Source organism: Urocampus carinirostris, chromosome 17 (assembly GCF_059441175.1).
Source record: "Urocampus carinirostris isolate Australia breed hairy pipefish chromosome 17, RoL_Ucar_1.0, whole genome shotgun sequence".
NCBI classification, from domain to species: domain Eukaryota; kingdom Metazoa; phylum Chordata; class Actinopteri; order Syngnathiformes; family Syngnathidae; genus Urocampus; species Urocampus carinirostris.
In genome coordinates this window covers 21,639,882-21,663,109 of record NC_142365.1, presented here as the reverse complement: position 1 = coordinate 21,663,109, position 23,228 = coordinate 21,639,882, and the positions used below count along the sequence as shown (strand labels likewise).

Genomic DNA, 23,228 nt, shown 5'->3' with positions numbered 1-23,228 from the left:
GTATTTTTTTGGGGGGGGTTTGGCTCTTAGCTTTTGTTCGGGAACAGTTGTAAAAGAAACGTTTCTAAACATTACTAATACTACTACAGTATTACTACGATACATTAGTACTATGACAGAATTAATTTTTATACTGCTCAAGTTTGCGATGCAGTTATTTAAACAATTATGAACCAATTCGAGGTGGTAAAGGTTCATTTGTTCAATGAACTTAGCATTGCCAAGCAGAATGTTGTGTATCAGATCGGTATCTATCGATACTGCCCTGTATCTACTTGGATCGGATCGATACCAAAATTCCCAGTATTGCCGACCCCTAATGTTCACCTACACTGAAAAAACACATGGATGAAGCAGAAATTAACTTGGACCAATCCATCACCTCCACTTTAATTTCATCCAATAGTTTAAGTGTCTTTCTACAAACCCACAAACAGGGGCTATGCAATCAATTTTTGGGGGTTGTAGTTTTGTACTAGACACTATTGTTGTGGTCGTTTGAGATTAAAAAGATATCAGGGCCCTTTATGTAAGAGTTCTTAGTCCAACACTATAGTGTGACCTTATTTTTCAGTTCTGAAAGAGACATTGTAATAAGTGCAAACTTGTAAATGTATGTACTTGTAAAAAATATATATTGATTTGAATAATAAGCAATAATACATCAAACATAAAACATGCTTTCCTTTAATACTCATAGTTCGAGAAATTTGTATTTTGAATAATATGGACCTAAGCATGTTTCCACGGGCACCCACAACAAAGCTAGGCGAATAATTTTTTGCTTTTTGGTCTTCTTGAGTCTCCATAGTTTGTATTTTTCCTTTTGCTTGTTAGCCTTGTCTTATTGCTAACACTACACCAGGGGTAGGGAGCCATATATGGCTCTTTTCATGAGTACGTATGGCTCCGAAATAAAATGTAACTATTGCACATCTCTCTGTGGCGTTCCAAAGTCAAGTGATTTCATCCCGATTTTGGTCCACATAAAGCCGAAGCAACTTAATGCAGAAGTTCGATAAAAAAAACATTCAAACTGATAAATAAAAACGCTGGCAAACGAATTTGATTAGGTGAGCAGTACAGGTGGGCGGATCCCTGCACAGCGCAAGGCACTTCCTTCTCTCTCTCGCTCAGTGCAGTCTACACCGAAAGTGAATATGACCATATGCTTATAGTTTGCAATCATTTGTGACATTTTTACAAAAGAACTTTGCATGCACATTGTTTTGAAATCGTTATCAAGGACAAATTTCATGGAAAAAAAATCACCTCAACACTCTTAACTAAAGGTGGAAGACAAATTGTCAATGGCATATTTACATTGATTTGGGACACAGGATTTGGCATTATTATCATTTCATACATTTGATTCAATCATCAAATGACACACAGTGAAATAAAATTAGCTTTTTTCTAGAGAGCGTGTTTGGCAGTTTTTTCAATTTTGTCTGAAATTATATGATGGTTATCTCAATTTCTTTTTAAAAAAAATTTGCTTTTATGGCTCTTTGGGTCAAAAAGGTTCCTGACCCCTGCACTACACAATACATCTAATGGTCAAATATTACACAGTGTCCCTTTAAGACGCTAGGGGGAATTACCCAACGTTTAGATGCTTTAAAACATAAAAAAAAATCATGTCGAACAATTTGATCCCAAACTGAGTTTGTCTTTGGAAAAAAAAATATGCCAACTTCTTGGGGGAACTCATTATACACATTTTTTTTTTTTAAGCCAACAGTTTAAAGCAGGGGTAGGAAAAACTACAGCCTGTAGGCTAATCGTAAACAACGAACGAAATTGGTGAAAACATGACAACATATAATGGTGAACAAAGTACCTTGGTCCATTTCCTGTGGTGTTTCTTGGCCAAATAGAGCCTGGTGGCACCCATCCCTCCCAGGTTGTGTCTCCAATGTTCTTTTGAATTTCAACTAAAAAAATATTACTAAAGAAACACAACAGTAATGATGCATAAATTACTACAAAACTATATATTAAATTAAGTGCGTAAGTACAGGGACCTAATATATTATTTTGCTTTTATTTCGAAAAGAAAAATCACTAGAAAAATACTACTACAGTAATACTACAAAAACATTTATGGACATACTCCAAAACAGTAAAATTACTACAGAACTAAATCCTGCCTAAATACCTTGTATCAGCTTTCATTAAAAATAAAACTACTACAGTATATTATAATACACAAAATATTATAGAAATACAAACATACTACAACAGTATAACTATAAAACAGTAATACTGCAAAAATACAACAGTAATGACATAAAATCCCTACAAACCTAATATCTAATTATGGGCTTAGAAAAAGGGACATAATATATTTTGCTTTCATTCTGAAAATAAAAACACTACAGGAATACTAGTACTTATAACAGAGACTTAGTTTGTGGCTTTTTCTAAGCATTTTAAAACCAATATGATGGGGCAACCTTAAAAACAAATATAAAAAGAAATAAACATGCAGACATCTACATCTACGTCATATTTATTCATAGATGAACACAACTGCATAGGTTTACAGGACCGACCCCCTAGGCCACATTTCTGAATACATCGTGGCCCGTGACTCCAAGTTTGCCCACCCATAGTGTAGAACGTTACATCAAAATCATTTTGTAAAAATGTTAAGTGTCACAACCCATTTTTAATGAAATTTTCATTTTATCCAACAATCACTGTTACAACAACAAACACATTAATAAATCAAGCTATAGTTCTCATTTGAAGTGATTGTATTCATGTCCATTGTGTCCCGAGTTAAAAGGGACTATTAAAAACACAGTGAATGTGTAATCATTGTTAGGTGGTAAATAGACAAAGCTTTATAAGCATGAAAATAAAAAGACATGTTCATCACCGGAAAAAAAATTAGGCACACGTTAAACATGCCATTTTACAGCTTTAAAACGCTTAAAGATCATTTGTGAAGATTTTGAGGAGGGGATTACTGCAAGGCGGAAACATTTGAAAAAGATCCTTGCTGGTGAAGTCTTCCTGTGACGATAAAAGTTGAAATCCAAGACGATGGCAACGTGTCGCTGATCAGTACAATTTGATCATGCTCTCCCTGCTTTTGCCCACTCCGACCCACTTCACTGAAACGAGAGAGACATAAAGGTTATTTTTCAACTAACGACTATTCTAATACAGCATTTGCACACATTTGTAATGGCTAAATTACAGCGCTATTTAAGCACTTTCAACCAATTTTTCAACTTCTCCAGTAACCGGCATCTTTGTCTCTTCACCTGCTCTCTTGGACGCAAACCATAAGGGTTTATGGCACTTCACATAAACACGCCATATGAACTAATGCCAGCTGGCGTTACTCACGAGGGAAAAAGAAATGCAAGCCACTAGAGCAGGCATATCGGGATCAATTTTAAGCAGACTTGATTTATGTTTCTTCATTTAATGTGTGGTCTATTGAGTCAAACTGACAGAGAATGTTGCAACAATTCCAAGCATTTACAAGCACATCACTGAAAATTCTAGTGCATTTAAACCTAGGAAACACTACATTAAAATTCAAACATTTTAAACGATTTCTAGCACCTGTACACAGGATGGTTGGCCCATTATAACTATTATTATTTAGATTATTTTTTTTTTAGATCCAAATTTATAATGGAGTTGATTTAAATTAATAAATAAACCCGTCCATTTTTTGGGGACAGGAAAATAATAAATAAAAATCAAGTCAACATTTTTGTCTGTGTTAAGCAAGAACAAGCTCATTAGCATCCATGGAACAGTAAATAAAACAAATTCAGTGGTCAACTAAAAATTCTAACAAAAGTACTTAATAAAAGTACAGTTTGAACTCAAACTGTATTAACAACGGATGTTTGTCCCTATTCCAAGTTGTAGACATGGACAGTGAGATATAACCTGGACTCAGACCAGGTATAACATCATCATAAAGATCAATGTTAATCAGCTCTATTTTATAACAAAATATACTCATATGCATGTTATCAAAACCATATCAGCGTGAATGTTACCTGAATCTTGAAACTTGAGGCAAGTCAGACTCTTGAGTCCAACGTGCTTTCCCCTTTAGATGTTTGTTCATCACAGAGATACGGCAATGATACGCAAGGCCTGCTTTGCAAACTTAGCAAGTAGTCTTTGTATTGGCCATATCAAGGCTAAAATGCAACCAGACCTTGGGAGTTTGGTACGGGTACTTGATGATGAAACTCTTATTTATGTATGTTACCCCTCAAGACAGAGATGCTATTGCGCATGAGCGACTCTCAGAAGGGATTATAATTATGTATGATGCGCCACTCTGTTGAAAAAAACTTGTCTGCCGGTGAATTGTCAATTAGAGACTAATTCTGTCACCCATTTTGATCAACATCAGCGACTAAACCTTGCAGCCCTAGCGCCAACGTTGATTTTCCACAAACCTGGCACTTGCAGGAAGTCCTCGATGAAGCGGATGTAGTCTTGGGCCTGCGGTGGCAGGTCTGTAAAGCTTCGAGCTGCCTCGGTGCTCTGGCGCCAGCCGGGGAAGCTCTTGTATTCCACCGTGACACGGGTGAGGACATCCATGTTTGCTGCAATGTAAACACGTTTTGTAGGGTGATGCCCTTGCTACCGGTACGGTACAACGCCTCCAGCTACAGTCAATGCCAAGAAACCCCTTCTCTTGGATTATTGGAGTACCTACATCCATCTTTCAAGGCCCCTGAGGGACAGCTTAAAAATGCATACTAGCTGTCCACGAGTGTGCATCTGAACAACGACGTTCTAGTTCCCATCAGCCCGTGTGTATTGCTTTATAACAGCAAACACGGGATACATTAATGCATTGAATAGTCAGTCGATAAATCTCGCTGACATTGTAACAGGAATCGAACCAGAGTACTGGTGGTGAGAGCTGTGGCACTTTACCAATAGACCACACAGATGACATTCGAAATGCCTTTTCGACCATTTCTCATTATCACACTTTTTTACTTACATACAGATTTGTGTGGTGCATTCCGATAAGTTTAACAGTCGACACATGTTCACCTGTACATCAATAACCTTGACGCTTAATATGAATGGTGTATATACTGCATATATGTAGGTAAAAGAGTAGTATTTTGTTCTTTTCTTCATTCCTTAACATTTGTTGGTGAAGAAATGGAGAGACTGTATTACCTGTCAGAGTGCGCCATGCAAATCATTATTTCTGGCACCATGGGCAATATTAGTGTCATAATGTTATAACCTCCAATGCCTTTTCATATGTCAACTGTACCGCTGGTGGTCAAGTGTCATTGCGCTCAACACCACTACTTTGGTTGCACAACTATGGTAATACCAAAAGAAAACTCATAAGGTAACACATACCTATAATTACGGTGTTACCATTTTCTGCGGTACATAAAGCACACAAAGTTATATGGCGCACTTATAAATTTCAGCTGCGCCTTGTATCCCAGAAGATATGGTAATTTTGATTTCTAACAGAATAAAAATGGACACCAATCCAATTTTTAGATTACTCCTCAGGCTAAATCAAAACGGGTTCGTCACTTACCTGGGAAACTCGGCAGAGGTTCCCCATCCACGTTATAGGCCACGCCCACTTTGATTTCAGGCAAGGTATCCAAAATGTCCAGCTTGGTGAGGGCTATCCTGTAAAAGTAAGGCCTTCAGTTCCCTGGCGACAAGAAAGACGAAATGGTGACGTTTCTCTTACGCAGAAAAGCCGTTGACCATGTGAGCGTATCGGACCAGCATCAAGTCCAACCAGCCGCAGCGTCGCTTTCGGCCCGTCGTCACGCCGACCTCGTGACCCCGCGATTGCAACAAGGCCCCTGTCTCCTGGAAGATCGGAAAACTTGATCACAACAATTCGGCTTTATTTGGCAAAATGACTGTAAAATCCGGACTAAAGTGCAAACCTGATTAAAATCCTCAATCTCAAATTTTAAAATGGAAACTATTTTTTGTACAAGCTTCCTCGGATTTTAAGCCGCGGGCTTAAGCCTTGCACAGACTGCGAATGCGGAACTTGGTATGGATGCCCATGGCTGCAGAACGCCAACAGTGCCAAACCCCGCACACCTAAACCAGTTTTCAGCTATACTGCAGGTTGTTGTACATTGAGTGTTTTTGGATCTTGTGACCCTTCAAGATGGAGACTACAGGAGCGCTCACGAAAACTAGAACATATTTTCTGCTACACAGAAAGAAAACGCAAACGAGGGCTGCTTCGCTTAAAATGTGAGCCCTATATTTCTAGACGACAGCGCCAGGATTACAATACTGGAGGTCGACCCATAACCGGGCGGGCCTGTTATCGGCACGATATTTGGGAATTTGACAGATATCGGTATATATTTCATATATGTCTTCATTAATTTGACCGGACAATTGAATATATTTAAAACTGGGTTAGAGGAACAGGCGAGAGCTTTGCTTTGAAACAGTCATTCTCCTCACTCACTCCTCCTCTCCCCCCACCCCTACCTCCACGGAAACTGTAAAAAGTTTCAGGGAGCTATTAAAAGTTTTATTTAAATTTATAACAAATGTTTGTTTCATTTTGCATTATTAAAAAACTTTTACGCCTAATTTCAAACTTTTACAGCAAATGAACATCAGCTCCAAAGATCGGCTATCGGCCTACTCTCAATACCAATAGTCGGTATTTTTGGAGAGACCGTCGTTGGGCGTCGCCCCCAAAAATCCGCGGAAAAGAGATATGGCGAAAAGGGAAACGCGCTTTATTGCATTCGGGACACGTTCAAAGTTCCAGACGTTCAACATTGGCTTTTATAGTGTCCTCAAATAAAGTTAAGATATCTAGTGAAGATTGTCCGCCCCGGCTCCATCAGAATATCAGCTTGTGACCTCTTGCAACAACGTCATCCCACGACCTTCACCAGATGCCTACATATTTATCATTAGTTATTATCCACATTCCACAACAGTATCGGCCCTGAAAAAGCCATATCAGACGATCCATAAACTGTGGAGACTAGTGACAGATGGCAACACAGATGTGTTTTTGTGCTGTTGCCACAGTACTGGACAAAATCGCATTCTCTTGTCATCGTTCCTCGAGGATGAAAGGAAACTTAAAAGTCCTGACATGGACTCTGAAAAAACAGTGGGGGATGTGTAGTGTTTTTGATAAATAACTTCCACTTCTGTTCAATTCAGATGTATAAATTTAAGAGATGTTTTGTGGGTGAAACAGTTGAAATACTGTAAGTTAGTGGTGAATATTGAAAAAAGTACCGTCAAACCCCCCATTTTGCTCGTTACATATTGTATAAATAAAAGTGGCAAAAACAGACTACTTTCTCTTCTAGACGCCACTTTGAAATTGTTTTCAGACATCATGGTTGTGTTTTGTATTTCGAATGCATGTTTCGTGAAAATGGCAGCTCTCTGTTTTCCTGGGTGCCGCGCACACAAAATTGATTAAACATGTTGGATAATAGAGGTCATTGGCAACACCTTCCTCCAAGAAGTGCCCCTCGCACACATGATTGATTTACAATAACGGAAGTCGAGATCAATAACACAATTTAATTGGACCTATGTGAACTACTCATTCATTATAATGGTCTTATGATGCCAGGCAAAAGGTTTTTCCCGCCACAAAAAATATCCATAATTGTCTATGTGACAATGAGAGTCATATGTTTAAGTACACTGTAAGATAAATACCGTATTTTCCGCACTATATGGCGCACCATGTTATAAGGCGCACCTTCAATGAATGATATATTTTAAAACTTATGCCATACATAAGACGCACCCCATTATAAGGCGCTATAAGTGCATGCTGGTTTAAGATCAGGTAATTGTGCAATTTTGTAATTGTAATCCTGTGCAGTCCTTCGAGACATTTTTGGGATTAAGGGCTATTTACGGTAAATAAATGTGACGACTTGACTACAGTAGAGAATGTAGTTACTTTATGCAACCTCTAGATGTTGCCACGCTCAAGGGAATGTCAACAAAATATTCAAAAAGGTCAAACTTTATTAACAAACAAGCTTTCCACAACTCCATTCACTCCCAAAATAAATAAACAGCCGTTTTATTATTTTCTCTGAGGTAAAGCATTTTCGTGACACATCTTTGAACAACATCGACATATCATTTTATTTTTTGTCCATTTAGTCAACACGCAAAGAAAAAAACGTCTGATACTGTTATTTTAAATGAAACGTTAGTGCAATCGCAATAAAGTGACACTCGTAATGTGCAAAAACAACGAGTGCAAAGCAATAACATAATAACTGTAAAATGTAAAACGTAAACACACAAAAGAAAAACAAAGATCACTCTATAAGCTCCTCATCGACGAATCCCTCGAATTCTTCTTCTGCTGTGTTCGAATTGACCATATCTCAGTGAATGGGCCATCCAACACGTCCGGTGTTTTTGTGCCAGCGCTGTTGCCTTCATACGTATAGTTATCGTACTGACACTTCTGCTTGCCGCTCTTTGTTGAACAACCCACTGTTCAAGTGTCTCCTCTAACTCTGGCCATCTTGCTTTATTGCCACGGAAACTTTGTTGAGTTTTCCTTACTTGGCGGAGCTTATCTTCATCCTTTCTCCACTTCCGTACCATCGATTCATTTAAGTTTAACTCTCTCGCTGCCGCTCTATTGCCGTGTTGTGCTGCGTGACTGATCGCTTTGAGTTTAAACTCGGCGTTGTACGCGTGTCTCTTAACAGGAGCCATTTTTTATACAAATGCACGTATGAAAGAGAATCTCGCTCTCTCTCTCTCTCTCTCTCTCGCTCTCTCTCTCTCTCTGTCAAACGTGACATTCTGAATAATTCTGCGTTTGTTTAAGGTAAATTGTGCTTTACATCTTCACCAGTCAAAACCCTGGATTCAGACAAATACTGTATTTGTTGAATATGAATTAAGCAGTTTAATGGGGTAGCCATTTTGCCACTTAGTAAACAAATACAACACGAGCCCCGGCAACTACCAATCGTTTAATATTTCCCAGTATGCACAGCGCGAAAAATGGAGTCGGCGGCTGTTTCTCGTAGTTGCGAGACCTTGCGAATTTAATATTGAGCCATATATAAGGCGCACTGTGTTATAAGGCGCATGGTCAGCTTTTGAAAAAAAACAAGACTTTTAGGTGCGCCTTATAGTGCGGAAAATACGGTAACTAAAATAAATGATCAATCAAAGATGATTTGTCAAAAGCACAACCAACATATTTTTTTTTTTAAATAATCGAGTATCGAAAATTCCGGACTACAAGCCACTACTTTTTTTGTTACATTTAAAACACATCAATAGAAAATAAATTCCATTATATTCTACTATTCTAAACATTGCAAGTGACAAATTTATTGTAATTGTAACACGTGTGTAATGCACAACAAAGTTAACATACCTCTCTGGTACTGTGGTTAATGAAATAAAACCCTTTGCCTTTTCATATGTCATTTACACTGCTATTCCAAGAAGTGAGATTTGGTGCTTTCTTGCGACCCGGGTTCCAATCTTGTTTCAACTAAACTGTACACCCAGACATGAGTTATTTTTAGGCAAACAAAAGTGTGTGTCAAAATGCTTTCGGGTATTATTCAGGGGGCAGGACCGGGCTGTAGTTTAGGGACCACTGCTTAGAGATGATAAATGCCTGTGTGCAACATTTACCGCCATCTAGTGGCAAAATAGATAACTCCTAAACCGTCACCTCCTGACTCACACCATAAAGTGTCATGACTTACGTTATCCTGCTCCGTGGGGAAGGCGCCGACTCCCACCCGAGTGGTGTACGCCTTGACAACGCCGTAGACTCTGCCGACATGCAATGGCGGCACGCCCAGACCGGTGCACACTCCTCCCACAGTGCAGTTGGATGACGTCACAAAGGGATACGTTCCTGGAAGGGGACATATTATCTATCAGCGCCCCTAAAACATCTATTGGTCAGCACCAATGAAATACCCAACCCTATTGGAGCTCACCAAAGTCAATGTCCAACAGGGCGGCGTTGGCCCCCTCCACCAAGATTTTCTTACTGGGCCCGGTGAGAGCTTTGTGCATAAAGTAAACACCATCTGTCACTAGAGGGCGCAATCGCTCTGCATATCCCTGGAAAGATTGAGGCAAATACAAGTCAATCTAGAAACTTTGTATAGCGGTTACTCTATTTTGAAAATTTGCATAAATACAGTGAAATTCAGCCTATAAACCACAACTTTTTTTCCAAAGCTTTTAACCCAGCGGCTTATGCAATGATTCAGCTTATTTATGCATTTTTTCCTCAAACAGCGATTGGAGCAGTAATGGTAAGAGTGGAACAGGTGCAGGGTTGGGTAGGGTTACTTTATCTGGATTACTTTCAGTTACTTTTGGAATACTCCAATACCAAATATGCTAATAAAAGACAAAAGAAGCTAAATATGAATAAAATTACTAAATTTTGTGCAGGCTTGGGGAGTAACGGAATACATGGAACGGCAAAAATGATGTTGGAAAGCTGTTTGGATTTATTTTCATTTTGTTTCTGTCACATTTTATGTTAGTTTTGCCGGAGATCAAAGCCAGGAGAGAAAGCTTACCACGTGTTGTGAGTCATAATTGTATTTAGTCATAATTTTATTCATATTTAGTTTTTTTTTTTATCTGGAGGGACGAAAGCATGACCAACTTAGGTGCCGAGGTGCCTAAGTTGTTTGGGTGTTTGGGCAATTGGGTTGGCCATAGTCCAAAAATGTTTGTGTGTGTTTTTTTGCTATTTTTTCCCCTTTTATTTTCTTTGTTATTGTATGTGTTGTCTTGCTGTCGGTCACCCCTCTTGAGGGATATGACTAAGGTAGATAGATAGAATAGTTTCTTTTGTCTTTTATTAGCATTTTTGGTATTGGAGTAATCCAAAAGTAATTGAAAGTAATCCAGTTAAAGTAACCCTACCCAACCCTGAACAGGTGGAATATAATTTTAATGCAACTTCGTGCATGAATAAAACCAGCATGAACAGACCCTCATCATGGAAAAGGTGTTAATCAAAGTAGAGGGCTAACTACCATATTGTGAATAATTTCACGAGTTTTAGATTTGTAAACAGAAATAATGTAGGGAAACAAACGGATTACAAGAGGCAACGTCCAACGAAGCAGAAATGTTTTAGGTGGATTCTTATACATCTGTACCCATTATCGTGTTTTGAATAATTATTATACATGGTTGGATTCTATGGATTGTCCTTGATGTAACAAAGCCATTTTCGCGGACATTCAAAGACGTTGAAAACCAGGGTATACAATCGTGAGTTTGGCTTTAATGTTTCCGGGTATCTTGTTTCAGACTGATCATGATGTTTATTTATTTTTATATATTTTAAATGGTCATCATATCTAAAATCCTAAGAGTTGGAGCTTTCCACTGATACGTGCCATGTTGTATTTCAGTGACTGGGGGGCCGGCGGAACGTTAAGAGGTTAGGGTACCATATATTGATAAAACTCTTCCTGTGTACCGTTATAAATATCCCATGTTTCAATGTGGGCACATGCGGCTTATAATCAGGTGCGCCTTATGGTCCGAATCTTACAGTAAATAAATTAATTCCAGAGCTGCAGAGTGCACCTAATTAAAAGCCGCATGCTCAAGTTCGTTTGCTAAACGCCAACAACGCCGTGCCCTCCGCATACCGGACTTCATCCTTTTCAGTTTTGCACGGAGTTGCTTACATTACGTTTTTGGATCATGTGACCATTCAAGATGGCAATTACAAAGACAAGCCCATATCTACTACTGCGTGTAAAGAAAACACAAATGCGGGCCGCGTAACGAAGAATGTCAGCCCTATAACTCTAGACAATAGCACCAGGGCAACCACACTGTGGAGAATAGTGCCTGATAGCGCAAACACAAACGTGGACGTCGTTTTTGTGTTGGTATTGGTGGTTGTCGCAGTAAGAGACAAAATTGCATTTGCTTGTTATTGTTCCTCTGGGATTAAAGGATTTTTTGTAACCTGACATTGATGCCGATGACACAGAAGTATAGCCGATTTTGGAAAGATAACTTCCACTCCTGTTCAATTTGGATGTATAAAGTGAAGATATGAATTGTGGGTGAAAAGCTGAAATATTATGAGTGCTCTGTATATATATATATATATATATATATATATATATATATACACTCAACAAAATACTGTCAAATCTAGTTTTGCTCCTTTTATACACTATATTAATTATGTTGGTAAAAACAAACTAATTTCTACTAAAAAGCTGTCATATTTCCGACATCACCGCTGTGTTTTGTATGTAGAGCGCATGCATCGTGGATAAGAGAAGCTTGCCATTTTCCTCTCAGTCTCCACACAAAAAAAAAAAAAAAAAAAGGAAAGAAAAAGCTGAATTGTATTTGAAGCCGCATGTGGGAACATATTGGCTTGGAGAGGTATGGGCGCCACCAAGATGTACTTACCCAAAATGGAGATAATTTTGATCATTTCATTTGTTATTTTGAAAAGCATGTTAAAAATATAGTAAAAGCCAACATTACAGCAAAACTATAAACCAAATTGTTGGACCAGTTTTACTTCCTGAGCTACGGTGACCAAAATTCATACGGGCAGATTCTGCCAATTTAAGCTAAAAACTAAAAATTGTGCATTGTATCTTGGCTCGAAAAAGGTTTAGAAACACTGCCCTGGGTTTTCCTAAGTTGTCCAGAAACTATGAAAATATACAATATAATATACCACACAAACTTTAAATATCAATGTGCCCGTATAAAGTTAAAAAATCATCATTTTGAAATGTAAAATGAGACAACAACATAACTTCGTGCAAGTTACATGACAACTCACCTTCAACTGCTCCAGTTCACCCTCAATGTCCACATTTAGGTTTGGATACATTGCCAGGAAATGCTCTGCCAACTTGCGGAACCTAAAATAATAACAATGAAATTAACAATCCAGAGGGTTCAAACTAATTTTAATGCAGGAAAATTTTAACAAAGAAGGTACAGCACAAACTACATATGGAAGCGTAGATATTCTGTGTCCCTTAGTTTAATCCCGGCCGCCTTCAAGTTTAATCGCCATAGCTGCTTTTCGTTTTTCGTTCCTGGTTAGCCTGGCTGCCTACTGCGTGTTTTTTTGGGCCAGCCAGCCTTGCATTTTTACGCCGAGACTGCGTCCACCTTTTTTGATCGTTTCCTCTTAGTCCCCGATTGGAGGCCCTCCGAGTGTTGTTTTTGCCAGTTGGCCCTTTTTTGGCTGCTCACCCTTTGTTGTACCATTACTACATCCACTTGCAACACAACCCCGAGTCTTGATTCTTTACACGTGACGTCACATTGACTTTGTAACAGAATTAGATCCAAGATGGATGGCAGAAGCCCCCTAGTGGTCGGCACTTGAATTAAGATTTGAAACAAATATCAATAACGACAAAAGAATATAACCGCCACTTTTTAAGATGGTGATTTAATGCTGCGCGGTGAGAAAGGTTGTACACACGATTTTGAATTGTATCCCTTTAGACAAAAGGCGCGATGTTAATATGCAAATAAACCGAAGGGACTCATTTTATTCCGAGGCGCAACACGGGCAGTGCTGAAGTTTTCCAGGATTTGCAGCAAACATTTAAAAGGGTGCATTTCATGTATTTCTGAACAATTCTGAAAATAATAAGATAGCTACAGCTAACTAGCTATGTTAGCGTCTTATTGTTGCCATTTCTTACTACGTAACTGGGCTGCTTTCATTGCAATTAGCCAGGGATTCAAAACATTAATCTTTTAAATATCACAAACTAATGTGCTCTACCAATCAAGCTTATTACGCCAAAATAAACTGCCAAATTATCAACGGAGAAAATGAGAGACGAACGTTATGTAGAGAAAACGTCATTTCGCGAAAGTAAATATGTTCAACGTGCTCAAAAGTAGTATCAATACAAGGTGGGAAAACCTCTGTGCCTTACTGCTCAATTACATTCTCCAAAAATGTAGATACTGAGTCGAGTTTGTGCAAGGGGAATGCCAGGGATGCATTCGTTGGCAAAACGAAGCACAGTAACGCGTAACAGCTACAAAAAACTTGTAACCATCCAGACTTTTAGAATTTTTTAGATCAGCACTGGTGTTCGGGGGTACTTCGTTCACAATATAGTGGTACAGATGGTGTGGACTGAAACAGCTAGACTGGATGATTAATTTAGATGTGTGAATATTTTAGAAGAAAGACTGTACTAGCTAGCATTGCTAATTCTGTCCGCGGCTTCTCGAAATAGCGGCCTTTGTGCTTTACGACAAGGTGAGCCACCTCAACTGACAGCTGCACAATATTCGTTTATTATTCATTGACAATGGTGTTGATTAGTATAGCCGTTTTTGTTGTTGTGTAACGTTTACTGCACTCGTCCACTGTCCATCATGTTGTCGGCACGTGTGTGCAAAGGGTCAATATTCTCCATAAAGACGAACAAACTTCGCAACTTCAACTTGTTAACAAGTACAATAATATAACGCCTGGCTTGCAAACAAGCTGGTGCTACTCTGATGACGTCACAGCTCAGGACGACAAAGACAAGACAGGCTGTCTTCAAAATGCATTATGTTGGAAAATAATTGGAATATAATGAAATAAACATAGAGGTTTTATACAAAATAAATTGTACCATTTCCTCATTTAGCATTTTAAGGAATTTGGTAATATCTTTAAAAAAAGAGAAGCTGACGAAAACTCACTTGTCCTCAAAGACTTTGAAATCTGAGACAAGGTCACAGATACGTAGGCCATTTCGAGCCGCTTTGGAGGAGTAGGCGGGGCCGATTCCCTTTTTGGTTGTTCCCAAGCTGCAGAAAAAAATAAAAATAAAGGTTCATAAAATCTGAAATCCATTAGAAGACTCAATACACAATAAGCACTTCAGGATAAGGTGCAATGTTACTTTTTCCCTTCTTGCTGCTGCCGCTGTTGCTCCTGGATGCCGTCTGTTGCCTGATGGAAGTTGAACACTAGAAAAAGAACAAAGGAATCAACAACACACTCCACGTACAAAAAAGGAGCAGAGACAGAAAAACAATCTCACCAATGTGTGCGCGGTCAGAAATCTTAAGTCTGCTTTCCCACCCTTGTAATCCTGCATGAAATGGAACCATAACCATGATTCAGCTGGTAGAGTTACACAATTAACCAAAATCGAATTGATATCGTCATGTAACGTAGTGCTATAGTGTACCCGCAAAACACCGAGTTTTTTCTTTAAAGATTTGTAGTTCCAGTTTGTTACTTAAATGGTGGAATGTGTGGCCAACAAGAATTGTCACATTTCACGGTTTAACAGTTTAAAAAGGCACTAGCCGATTTAGACGAGGCAAAGTTTGTGCGACGTGTGTGCACGGCTTTAATAGGCTGGGGTTAGCTCTCAGTCAAAGAGCCGGGCACACACCTTGTCACAATTGCGTAAGCCCGGAGCTGTAGCTCGTCACGTCGATAATGAATGGATCGATTAAATCGGATTTTGAAGAGAGTCCAAGGAGCACAAAGAAAAGCTGATTACCAGGGGGTAACCTCTGGATTTTTAACATGTCCGGCAATTGACTGTGGCAGCATAGGAAGGGAAAGCTAACAATTAGACTAACAACTCTTAAACCACCACTGCCACCAGAGCCAGATCCATTACCCATGAAACGGACGACTTGGAGCTTCTACTCGTGGAAAACTGCTACATTTGTGACTCTTGCATTTTAATCATCAAAAAAACCTTGCATAAGTCGCGGTAACCCAACACTTGCCGCTCTCTAAATTGCTTTCTTACTCTAAAAGGAGAAGAAGCCCTCCAATTTCGTCTTCCTTTTGTATAATGACAACCACAACCATTTATTCAACTGCAATTCCGTTTTTATTTGTAGATCCACGGTTGTTATTTTGTTAGTCGTATACTCTCAGTCTCTATGGACGTTATCTCGAGGTGTGTCTGCATGCCACTATGTTTAAATTCTCCCCAAAAAGAAAACAAGCACAGAAATGCACTTTTCTTTTGAGATTGAAAACTGCATCGAAATTACGATACAAGTCTGAAAAATTGCATCCAAGTATTTTTCTGATATCGTACAGCCCTTGTCATTGATGTGATTTTTATTACCTTTTCCTTTTTTCAGGTTGGATTCCGCCTCCGCAAAAAGCCCAGGGAGGTGGATGACAACTCCATTGCCTGCAGAAATAAAGGTTGTTGTTTTTTTTAAATTAAATTATTGCAATGGCGAAAAAGTCGAGAAGTTATTTTACAGGCAGTTCTGTGATTTTCTCTTTAGTATACGGGTCATTCGAGAATAGAATCCCCTTTATTGTCATTGAAAATGTAGAGAACATTGTAACGACATTAGACATAGCACTCCAGGATAAACAAGATAAACACATAATAAAGACGGGAAAAAGAAGGATGAACGATAATCAGGATGAATAGGGACACATATTTACAGGAGACTGACCTAAGTTGTGAGTGCAATTATCTTTTGTAATTATAGTGCAACAAAAAAGTGCATCGTGACAAAAGTGCAATGAAAAGTAGTGCAACAACATTTGGCGGCTACATAATTCCCAAATGAGTCAACAAATAAAATATAAATTTTAATCTTTTCTAATAAATACAACCGGCAAGATATATATTCAGTGTTTCTACAGCTTAAGGTAAAGTTAAATTCAAAAAGTTTTAATTGCTTTTTGAGATTAAATTTAAAACCAACCTGACAAAAAAAATCCCACATGAATTACAAGCAATTTTAAACAAATTATATAAATATATACAATTATTTTAAATAAAATCTGGGTATAGTTGAAAATTCGGAAAAACATTGCAGTCTTAACTTTTTTGTTGGCTTCTCACCAGTGTGCGGTGACTTTGTTAACTTTGCATTAAACAAATAAACCTTAAAGACTTTAAAAAATAGACTAAAGACATTTTAATGCCAATCAATGACTTATTTTTAGAAAAATACATTTAATGCATTTTAAGACTTTTAAATGATCGGCAGGAAGCAGATATATTATGCACTCATTTAGGGTTGTGATGGCCCTAAGAGCATGTTAGTCCCTGTTTTGATGGACCTGTAGTGCCTAGCAAAAAAAAGGTGTCGGCCATGGTGAGTCGAGTCCTTTATGATGTTGTCGGCGGCCAATGATTTTTCTCGGTTGTATTGATTACCCTTGCTTGAAGCAAGGTTTTGGGTGCTCTAAGGAGAGTGATTAGCAACAAAAGTATAAGTATGGATGTTATGAGGGGACTGTATGAGAGTGTAATTGTGCCGACTGTGTTGTATGGTGCAGAGAATTGGAGCCTGAACACTGATTTGAGAAGGAAATTAAATGTTTTTGAGATGGAAGATTTTGAGGAGTATATTAGGAGTGACAAGATTGGATAGATTAAGAAATGAAATTTTGAGAGTGAACTGGAGTAGTAGTGGAACTGAGCATGCGTGTGGATAAGAGAGTACTCGGTTGGTTTGGACACATGGAGAGGATGTATGCACATGGAGAGGATGGATGAGGAGTGAATGTTGAAGAGGATCCACAGAGCAGAAGTAAATGGAAGGAGACCAAGACGAAGGCCGCGATTGAGGTGGATGGATGGTGTTATGAGTGCACTGCAGGAAAGAGGTCTAAATATAATGGAAGCTAGAGCTCTTGTTGGTGATAGAAAGGAGTGGAGAGGTGTTGTGTAAGGATAGTGGGATGTTTGGACGCGTTCTAATGGATGGGCAGGGCACCCGTATGATACGGCAAGGGTAAACCAGTGAAAGCTGTCGGGCCCTGGTGTTGAACAGAAGAGTGTGTTGTGTCACCCTGACCCGAATGACATGGCCGCTTTCTTGTGTCCCGTTTCATTTGGAGGGACGAAAGCATGACCAACTTGGGTGCCAAGGTGCTTAATTTGTTTAACATGCACATTTTTGCAATGCAGTTGAACACTTAACACATAGGAAAGTTTGTATTTATTACCCGATTGTGAGCCCAAAACAGTATTAGAATAAATACATTTTATGATTTCATGAATTGTTTGTACTTTCTTTATCTTCAAAAGGGAATAAAATAAAAAGGCAATACCTTACCTATAAAGGAGGTGGCTTTCTTATTGAGGACACCACTTGGAAGCAAATGGAAGTCGTACTCCACTGAGTCCACAACCACTGTGTGGCCTGCATTGTTGCCACCCTGTGAAAAAAAAAAAAAACACAGTTTAATGAACAATTAAATAAAGGTTCTCTGCTTGGCGGATTTTGACAATCGCAGGTCTATTTTGGAACACTACCCCAGCAAGAAATGGGGGATTACTGGACAGGTTCCAGCAGTTTCTACACTTCCTGAAAGTCCTCAAGAGGGATAACCTAGACGGGATGCTGCTACTGGTCTTCTCATTCATCGAGAACCTGCTGACATACTACTTAGGCGGACAGAGGAAGTATGCAGAGGACAGTGCCGATTTTAAGCACTTTATAAGAAAAGCCAATTTCCAATTTAAAGAGAAAAATGAATGTGAATGGTGTATATTGCAGATCCACAAATGTATCAGTGTTTTATCAAGTCCTCAAATATGTCCGCAATCTTCACATATATTTTTCAGGTGCACAAATATATACGCCATATACATATGCAATTTCTAATCTTGCATGTGCGTTTAACTAGAAACGAAGTTTAGATCTTGTGTAAATCACGAGTATATTTGGATCTGAACAATACATATGTAAATATTTTGGATAAATATTTGGAGACCCGAAGAGAGAAGATTCTCCCATTGTGAAGATTCAGATTCAGATCTACTTTATTGTCATTCTAGTACACGTGTATACAGAACGAAATGTCGATACATCTGACCCGCACAGTTTCCTCGAATGTACAGATATAAGTAAAAGTTGTATTGTATTACGGCTACGTATAGTATTTTACCATACCATAGTGCCGATAGTGCAAGAGGAGTAGCTAACCAGATGTGCAAAATGGGCATTCAGGTTAACAAGTCAGGTAAACAGTAACATTAACACTGTAACAGTAACGCTGTAAGTACAATAGTGCAGAGAGCAAATGTGCAAGGAGTGGCAAGCTATAAAGAACTGCCAGTAGTGCAAAAAGTCAGATTAGCAGCCGTTAAGATTTAGGTTAACTATATGTTAGATTGACCATTTAACAGTCTAATGGCCAGGGGGACTAGACTACTGCGGAACCTGGTGGTCCTGCACCGCACACTGCAGTACCTCTTCCCAGAGGCTAGCAGAGTGAACAGTCCATGATGGGGGTGAGAGGGGTCCCCGATAATGTTCTTAGCATGGGATAGGCAGCGCTTCTGGCCAATGTCCTGAATGGAGGGAAGTGTAGTCCCGATTATTTTCTCTGCTGTCCTCGTTACCCTCCTCACACTACCCCAGTCGGTAGCGCTGCAGCCTCCACACCACACAGAGATACAGCTGGTCAGGATACTCTCTATGGTGCCCCTGTAGAATGTGATGAGGGAGGGTGGGGGCAGGTGGGCTCTCCTCATCCTCCGCAGGAAGTACAGGCGCTGCTGTGCCCTCTTAACCAGTGATGCAGTGTTCACGGACCAGGTGAGTTTGTTTGTAATGTGCACCCCTAGGAACTTGATACTGCTGACAACCTCCACAGCCTTGTTGTTGATGCAAAGTGGGGCATGGTTGGGCTGGTTTTTCCTGAAGTCGACAATGATCTCTTTAGTTTTGTCAACATTCAGGACCAGGCTGTTGTCCCTGCACCAGGCCACCAACTGCTCCACCTCCTCTCTGTAGGCCAGGTCGTAGTCGTCCCTGATGAGGCCCACCACTGTTGTGTCGTCAGCATACTTCACGATGTGGTTTGTGGCGGACCTAGGGACGCAGTCGTGTGTCATCAAGGTGAACAGCAAGGGGCTCAGGACACAGCCTTGGGGGGAGCCCGTGCTGAGGTAGATGACATCTGAGATGTTCTGACCTATCCGCACTGATTGGGGTCTGTCACTGAGGAAGTCCAGCAGCCAGTTCCGCAGGGGGGTGTTGAAACCCAGGAGTCTCATTTTGTCTACCAGATGTTGTGGGATGATGGTTTTTAATGCTGAACTGAAGTCCAGGAACAGCATCCGCACATGGGTGTTCTTCTCCTCTAGGTGTGTCAGGCTCAGGTGAAGCGCAGAGGAGATGGCATCCCTGGTGGAGCGGTTTGTCCGGTAGGCAAACTGAAAGGGGTCGAATGAGGAGGGGAGACTGGAGGTGATGTGCTCTTTAACCAGTCTCTCAAAGCACTTCATTATGATAGGAGTCAGTGCAACGGGCCGGTAATCGTTGAATGATAAGATCTGGGGTTTCTTTGGCACAGGGATGATGTTGGCAATTTTGAAGCATGATGGTACTTTGGCTTGGTCTAGCGAGGTGTTGAAAATGTCTGTTAGTACACAAGCCAGCTGATCGGCGCACTCCCTAAGTACCCGCCCCGGAATGTTGTCCGGGCCTGGAGCCTTCCTTGTGTTGACCCCTCTCAGGGTCTTTCTCACGTCGGTTGAGTCCAGGTGGAGTGCCCTTTCGTCCTGATTTGGAACCGCTTTCGCTGCAGTGGTGCCGTTTTGTGCCTCGAACCTTCCAAAGAATTTGTTGAGGTCATTCAGAAAGTCCATGCTAGTGTCCTGCACTGGGGCGGTGGTTGGCTTGTATTTGGTAATGGCCTGAATGCCTTTCCACATATCCCTGGTGTTGGTTTTATTGAGGAAACGTTCCTGGATCAAGAGTTGGATCACTTTCTTGCAAACTTTACAGCACCCAGTTTATGGATTTGTTCCACATTGTTTTTTTTCTCCTTTCAAGCCTTTGTTCGTTGAAACCACCACTGCCAGGCACCTTGGTCTTATCCACCTCCACTCTCAGGCAAGACGGTAGTGTGTGATGACTCTTCACATGACAACGCCATTCAAACTAACGCCAGCTGCCGTTAAGCATGAGGGGGAAAAGAAATGCAAGGGCAAATCGATGCAACCAGCAGGAAGTAGGTCATTTGTGAACAGACTTGTTTTATTTTTCTTCATTTAATGCATAAACTATCGAGTCAGACTGCTATCATTTTCAAACATTTATAAACACTTCACCCGTAATTTAAGCATTTAAGGATCTCGAAGAACCAGGACGAACCCTGAAAGCTGCACAGCATACCATCACCTGCCTCTCCCCTTCCTGAAGGACATCTACTCCACTGAGTGCCTCAGCAGAGCCCAAAACCTCATCAAAGACAGGTTACATCTAGGGCTGCAACGGCTTATTAAATAAAATGATTAAATTGATTATTGAAAGCATTGACAACTAATTAGATAATTGATTCGTTGTATGGGCAGCACAGCGGCGCAGTGGTTAGCGCGTACGCGGCACAGTTCTAAAGTCTTGGGAACCTCCTCTGTGGGTTCAAATCCAGCTACCGGATTTCCTGTGCGGAGTCTGTATGTTCTCCCCGTGCTTGCGTGGGTTTCCTCCGGGCACTCCGGTTTCCTCCCACATTCCAAAAACATGCATTTCAGGTGAATTGGCCGGTCCAAATTGTCCCTAGGTGTGAATGAGCGAGTGAGTTGTCTGTCCCCGTGTGCCCTGCGATTGGCTGGCAACCAGTTCAGGGTGTCCCCTGCCCACTGATTGCTGGGATGGGCTCCAGCACCCCGCAACCCTACTGAGGATAAGCGGTGCAGCTAATGAGATAAGATGTACAATATAACATGTTAAACTACATTAACACGTTTGAAAAAAAATATGGTGTAAGATTTTTTTTTGTATTTTGTAAGGGAAAATGCGACAGTTTGTAAGGGCATGGAGCCCTGGAGCTTGACAGGTATGATAATGGCAATTCGTTCATTTGTCATCTAGTTTTGAAGTTGCGTTCTCGCAGGGTCCCTGAACGTCGCATTCCACCCTCTGCCGACAGCACAAACAGCGTGCAGTGTTACATAACGTCACAAAACTCATAACAAGGAGCGGAACTAATGGTTACATTTGGTAACGATTGATTGGCTTCTCTTGTAACACACCCCCCTAAAGCATGGCAGCTTAGGAGCCACATTCGAACACATGGTAGCAGACGAGGCTAATAAGCTAGCGCAACATCCGGGCTTCTGAACGCGGACGGGAATATTTAACCAATTCTCGTCTGAAACGACCTTAGCAGTTTACAGGTGATATCAAAGTTCAAATATAAATGTATATGTTTTTCTAATTTCGTGTGAAAGAAAATGTAGACTATGAACGGGGTCAGTACCTGACACCTGCACACAATATCCGCATCCATTGCGAGCAAGTCCACAACTTTGCCTTTGCCCTCGTCTCCCCATTGAGCTCCAAGGACCACGGTGACTTTGTTGGCAGGCTCCTTCGGGTTACGCAGCACGATGTTGGCTGTGGCATTTTCTCGCAGCCGCTTAAGTACCGGCTCCCCGTTTTCTCGACCGTTAACTTGGGCCATGTCGCCGCTTACCTTATCTTGTCAACCGGAATTGCGTTTTGCCGCGTTTCGTGACAGGAAGCTCTTGTCTGCCGCTAGATGGCACTGCCAATCTTCTGGCGCAGCTAGCGGCTCCGTTAATGGGATACGTGAACACGTCTGCCATATTGGTTGTGTCAAATCTCGTAAACTCGTGAAAATCTTAACTACATGGTGTTTCAAAATACTTGGTCACATTTGAAATCCCCATAACCCTTACCTATGAATGGTTTTAAGATAGAAGGTGTGTCATTTTAAAGGTAGTTATATTGAGTTTTTTTGTAAAGCTACTGTTGGGAATTAATATCAAAATGTACCGTTTACCAAATTGTTCGAATTAGTTATCTGACTCCATTAACCAAACACAACCATTGCTGTTAAAAATGTTGACAAAAATTGTTCAAACGTCATATTGTTGGAAAATGATCTCATTTCATTAGCTGCAACGCTTATCCTCAGTAGGGTCGCGGGGGTGCTGGAGCCCATCCCAGGAATCATCAGGCAGTGGGCAGGGGACACCCTGAACTGGTTGCCAGCCAATCGCAGGGCACACAGGGACAGACAACTCGCTCACTCATTCACACCTAGGGAAAATTTGGACGGGCCAATCCACCTGAATTGCATGTCTTTGGAATGTGGGGGGAGTGCCCGGAGGAAACCCACGCAAGCACGGGGAGAACATACAAACTCCGCACAGTAAGTCCGGTAGCTGGATTTGAACCCACACAGGAGGTTCTCA

The 23,228-nt window shown here is 40.5% G+C and overlaps 1 protein-coding gene across 1 annotated transcript; it reads right to left on the bottom strand.

The window, feature by feature from the left end:
* Window positions 1-2,499: 2,499 nt before the first annotated feature.
* On the bottom strand, window positions 2,500-22,536 carry adss2l (adenylosuccinate synthase 2, like). Its single transcript, XM_088321406.1, has 13 exons — window positions 22,268-22,536; window positions 18,109-18,211; window positions 16,146-16,214; window positions 15,090-15,140; window positions 14,949-15,015; window positions 14,746-14,853; window positions 12,857-12,938; window positions 9,999-10,125; window positions 9,759-9,913; window positions 5,732-5,856; window positions 5,570-5,667; window positions 4,446-4,595; window positions 2,500-3,125 (listed from the first exon to the last, which is right to left on the bottom strand). The coding sequence occupies exons 1-13, from the start codon at window positions 22,469-22,471 to the stop codon at window positions 3,073-3,075; spliced, it is 1,392 nt and encodes a 463-aa protein (XP_088177532.1). The 5' UTR covers window positions 22,472-22,536; the 3' UTR covers window positions 2,500-3,072.
* Window positions 22,537-23,228: the final 692 nt, after the last annotated feature.

Bases quoted from the DNA above. Each gene is read 5' to 3' on its own strand.
- adss2l (XM_088321406.1), bottom strand. From the start codon at position 22,471: ATGGCCCAAGTTAACGGTCGAGAAAACGGGGAGCCGGTACTTAAGCGG. The intron at 5,857-9,758 runs GTAAGTCATGAC...CCGATCTTCCAG, and splicing joins TCCCCACGGAGCAGGATAAC to GAGACAGGGGCCTTGTTGCA. The intron at 5,668-5,731 runs GTAAGAGAAACG...TTACTTTTACAG, and splicing joins ATGGTCAACGGCTTTTCTGC to GATAGCCCTCACCAAGCTGG.